This window comes from Gavialis gangeticus, unplaced genomic scaffold (assembly GCF_001723915.1).
Source record: "Gavialis gangeticus isolate Ggan-Ray unplaced genomic scaffold, GavGan_comp1, whole genome shotgun sequence".
Lineage (NCBI taxonomy): Eukaryota > Metazoa > Chordata > Crocodylia > Gavialidae > Gavialis > Gavialis gangeticus.
This window is the reverse complement of record NW_017728997.1, coordinates 26,241,305-26,245,105: the sequence shown is the minus strand read 5'-3', so window position 1 is coordinate 26,245,105 and position 3,801 is coordinate 26,241,305. Positions and strand designations below refer to the sequence as shown.

General features: G+C 39.6%; 1 protein-coding gene across 1 annotated transcript in view; it reads left to right on the top strand.

Annotated features, from left to right (window-relative positions):
• APPL1 (adaptor protein, phosphotyrosine interacting with PH domain and leucine zipper 1) overlaps positions 1-3,741 on the top strand; it is an 85,814-nt gene extending 82,073 nt beyond the window's left edge. Inside the window, exons 24-27 of the mRNA XM_019504609.1 lie at positions 44-190; positions 734-784; positions 1,497-1,586; positions 3,081-3,741. Coding sequence (XP_019360154.1) covers positions 44-190; positions 734-784; positions 1,497-1,586; positions 3,081-3,230 — 438 coding nt within the window. The 3' untranslated portion in view covers positions 3,231-3,741. The remainder of the gene's footprint in view (positions 1-43; positions 191-733; positions 785-1,496; positions 1,587-3,080) is intronic.
• Positions 3,742-3,801: the final 60 nt, after the last annotated feature.

Here is a 3,801-nt window from a genome sequence, read left to right as displayed (position 1 = left end):
TAGTTCATACCTAAATCCCATTATTTGATCCTTTCTTCGGCAGTTTCCTTTGCCCAATATAGCTTTGTATGCTACACACCAGGAAAACAAGCGCCTTTTTGGATTTGTGCTTCGGACTTCAGGAGGGAGAGCTGACAGCCGTCCAACCTCAGTCTGCTATATTTTTGAGTCAAATAATGAAGGGGAAAAGGTATTCTTCCCAGGCTATTTATATGTAAACTGCTTCATTTGCCACTCTAAGGGGAATGGAAATAATGGCCAGTATTAACTAGTTATCAGTAATTAGGGGTGAGGAGCATTGGCAAGGTGTTGGAACAATCGCAACTTAAGCAGAGGCAAATTAACTAGTGTTTCCATACTTTTACCTTGTTAAAACAAGATTCTAGCTCCCATTCAAGCTGAAGGAGTTTTGTTTGTGAAAAATTGGTTTGGCTGTGGACAAATGTAATTTTTAATGACTTAAAGGTGGAATAGAGTTGCTGCTTCAGTTTGCCTCGGCTGTTAACTTATACCCTAGTAGCAAGACAAGTGACCTAAATCACTGTAACTTTTAGTGCTGAATGAAAGACAGAATTTGATACTGATAAAATTGTTCTGTATATCTATGCACCCCATGAGGCCCAGGATCTGAAAGTACTTTAATACATGGACCCTTTATGAAGCGTTAGGAATTTGTCTTAATTTTAAAGGCATTTGTTTTGTACTTACTGGATATTTAATGTTTTTTGTTTAGATCTGTGATTCTGTTGGATTGGCAAAACAGATAGCTTTGCATGCAGAATTGGTAAGAGTTTTAAGTAGAAAAAAATACACAACTGTGTTAGGGTGTGTTTAACTAGTGTATTGTATCTAGATAGTTATAGCATGGTGTATCTGGCAACAGTCTATATTAAGACTGTGTAAAGAACCTATTATATATGTGTTGGTATGATTTAAATTTACCAAGAAGAACATAAGGACATACTGGGTCAGACCAGTGGTCCATCTAGCCTAGTATCCTGTCTCCAACAGTGGCAGCAGTGGATGTTAGCGGAAGAGTATTATTGCACCAGCTAGATCTAGAATTATCTATCCCCTATCCATTAGCCTCCCTAGCATCCACCATTATTGGTTTAGATATACCAGATATCCAACCTTTCTGTTCAGAAAGTGATAACCAAGATTTAAGGGGATGGGCAGCTGGATACATTATACCAAGCTAACAGTTTTGTGTCCGTATCTATTCAGTGTTAAGTGGAAACTTAAGCCTACTTCATTCAAGGGTAATGTGGTGAGACCTCTTTTAACTCTGTATTATTACTTGGTCCTGTCCACAGCAGAGTAGGTTTCGTACCAAGATTTACCGGCAGATGGTTTTGCAGCTATATTGTGTTGCTCCTTTTGGCAACAAATACTTCAGGAAATCAAACACTGATATTACTGTCTTAAAGAATGTCCTGTAGCTTTTTACATTCTATTTAACGAGGTGTAGTCTTATATATATCTCTGCACTATAGGGTCGTAGAGCATCAGAAAAGCAAAAAGAAATAGAAAGAGTAAAAGAGAAACAACAGATGGAACTCAGCAAGCAGAAGCAAATTGAAAAAGTAGGCCTTTTACTTATTATTTTACTAATATTTTCTTATTCATGAATATTTAGGCTGCTTTTCATAGCTCTGAAACCAGAGCTAAAATACAACACTCATTAGAAATAGTGGAAAAAGATTGGTTTGTCTTGGGGTTCTTAGTCAATAAGTAATTTTGTGTAGATAATAATGTGGCAAAAGCCTCAATCCTCATATCTGTTTTGGCAAATGCATGCGGTCCCCTGGGCACTGAGCTTTCCTTGTTACCACAGCAGAGGGCCTACATGGCCAGATGCTGTGTGTAAATTCCAAAGCTGTAATGTTAGTGTAGATCCTGATTTGCACAACCTACGGTTGTAACAGGAGATGTAATTAAACACATCTGAGCAAGAGAATGTTTTAAGAGTTAAGCTGTTTTGAAAAAAAATACTTCATCTAATCTCTCCTGCACAAATTAATAATGCATTATTTTACTAGACTTGCATTTAAAATACAGCAAAGTAAATTTTCAGGTTTAAATGACCTCTTATGGTGGTGTCCAACTCATTTGGCCCTGCAGGCTGGATCTGAAGGCCAGAGCTGGATCATCTGCCCCACAAGGGTGAAGTTTGGCCGTGGCACTGTGAATTGCTGCAGTACCCAGAGCAACAGTAGCCCTGAGAGCCAGATGGCATGGCTCTGCTCTCCAGGTCCAGCCCATGGGACTATTCACAGGCCTGGAAATTTGGCAGTAGGATAAGCACCAACAGCATTAATTGCTGTGGCACCAGGAGCTGCTGCAATTAACATTGCCATCCCTTGCTACATCACCAAATTTCTGGCCCCTGGGGAGCCCCACAGGGTGGATGACATGGCTCTGTGACTGGATCCAGCTTGTAGGCAATACCTGGGTCATCCCTGATCTGTTACATAATCTTCTGCATCAAATATCATTATTGTCAAAATGTGTAGTTATTTTGCTGCAATGCAGCTAATTGGTTCTAAGTTGAAGTTTGCCTGGGATATAAAGGCATGGCTTCATTTAGGGGCATGAAATATGGCCTACAGAACCCTGCCCTCTGGCCAGAGGGTCTTATAGGAGGGCTAGGGATTCAGCGGTGGGTCAACCCATCAAAATCCAGGGCATGGAGCCCCATTGGGGATGCATACTGGCAACCAGGGGGTAAGCAGCAGTATTAACCGCTACACCACTGCCATTTGGCCCACCACCATCACTGTATCCAGATCCCGTACACGAAGAAGGAAGCATCTGATGCCCTTGGCTTACTAGAATAAAACAGATGCTTTTGCCGGCTGTGTTTCACACAGCGACAACCATCAAAAAGATTTTTCTATTTCAGTTTCTAAAAAGTCCTTCAGAGTCTGCTGTAGAAGCAGTTCACTAATCAAATTGCCCTTGCTTGGCATTAAACACATCTTAGGTTTGTACAGTACCAGTATCCTGTTTTCATTGTGGAAAATTATGAGATGAATGTTATTTTTATTTCTTCTTTCCCTATTCTCTTCTCAAATTAGGACTTGGAAGAACAAAGTCGATTGATAGTTGCTTCCAGCAGAGCCACTCAAAGCAGTGGAGAGGGACAATTTGTAGTCCTTAGTAGTAGCCAGTCAAAAGACAGTGACTTGGGAGAAGAAGGAAAGAAGAAGAGGGAGTCTGAAGCCTGAGGTTACTTGTTTTATTAAAATTAGAATCTTTGGACATACCTGTGGTGAAATGGCACAAGTTACAGAAGAAGCAAAAATAGAGCTGGGAGTGTCTGCTTATTAAATAGAGACTTAATAATAGGTGGATCCAATTTATGCTTTGCATTTTCTTTATATGTTAATTTACTTTGCCTGTTAATGTAAGAATATTCCTTCTTCCATATGTTAGAAGGAAGCATGGCAGTACTGTCGTATTTGTTACTGTCTCAAGACTTTTAATATCAAAACTTTTTTTCATTTGCCTGGTGGTGCAACTGACTGTTTTGAAGCAAAAAATTAATCTTTTGATTGGACTTGAACAGTACACTGTTCTTTGAATTGCTGTATATAGAACACTTTGCTGGAAACAGAAGTGGGCTTTAAACTAAAACAGCACTCTTCAATATCTAAGTTGTTGCAGAGGATTGTTTCTGGAGTTAGTAAAAAATAATAGCCCCCCATTAACACCAGTCCAACATGCAATAGTTCTAGACTTAAGGGAAAGGGATTTCAATTTTTGTGCACTGGATGGTACTCTCCTGGTTTTCTACTG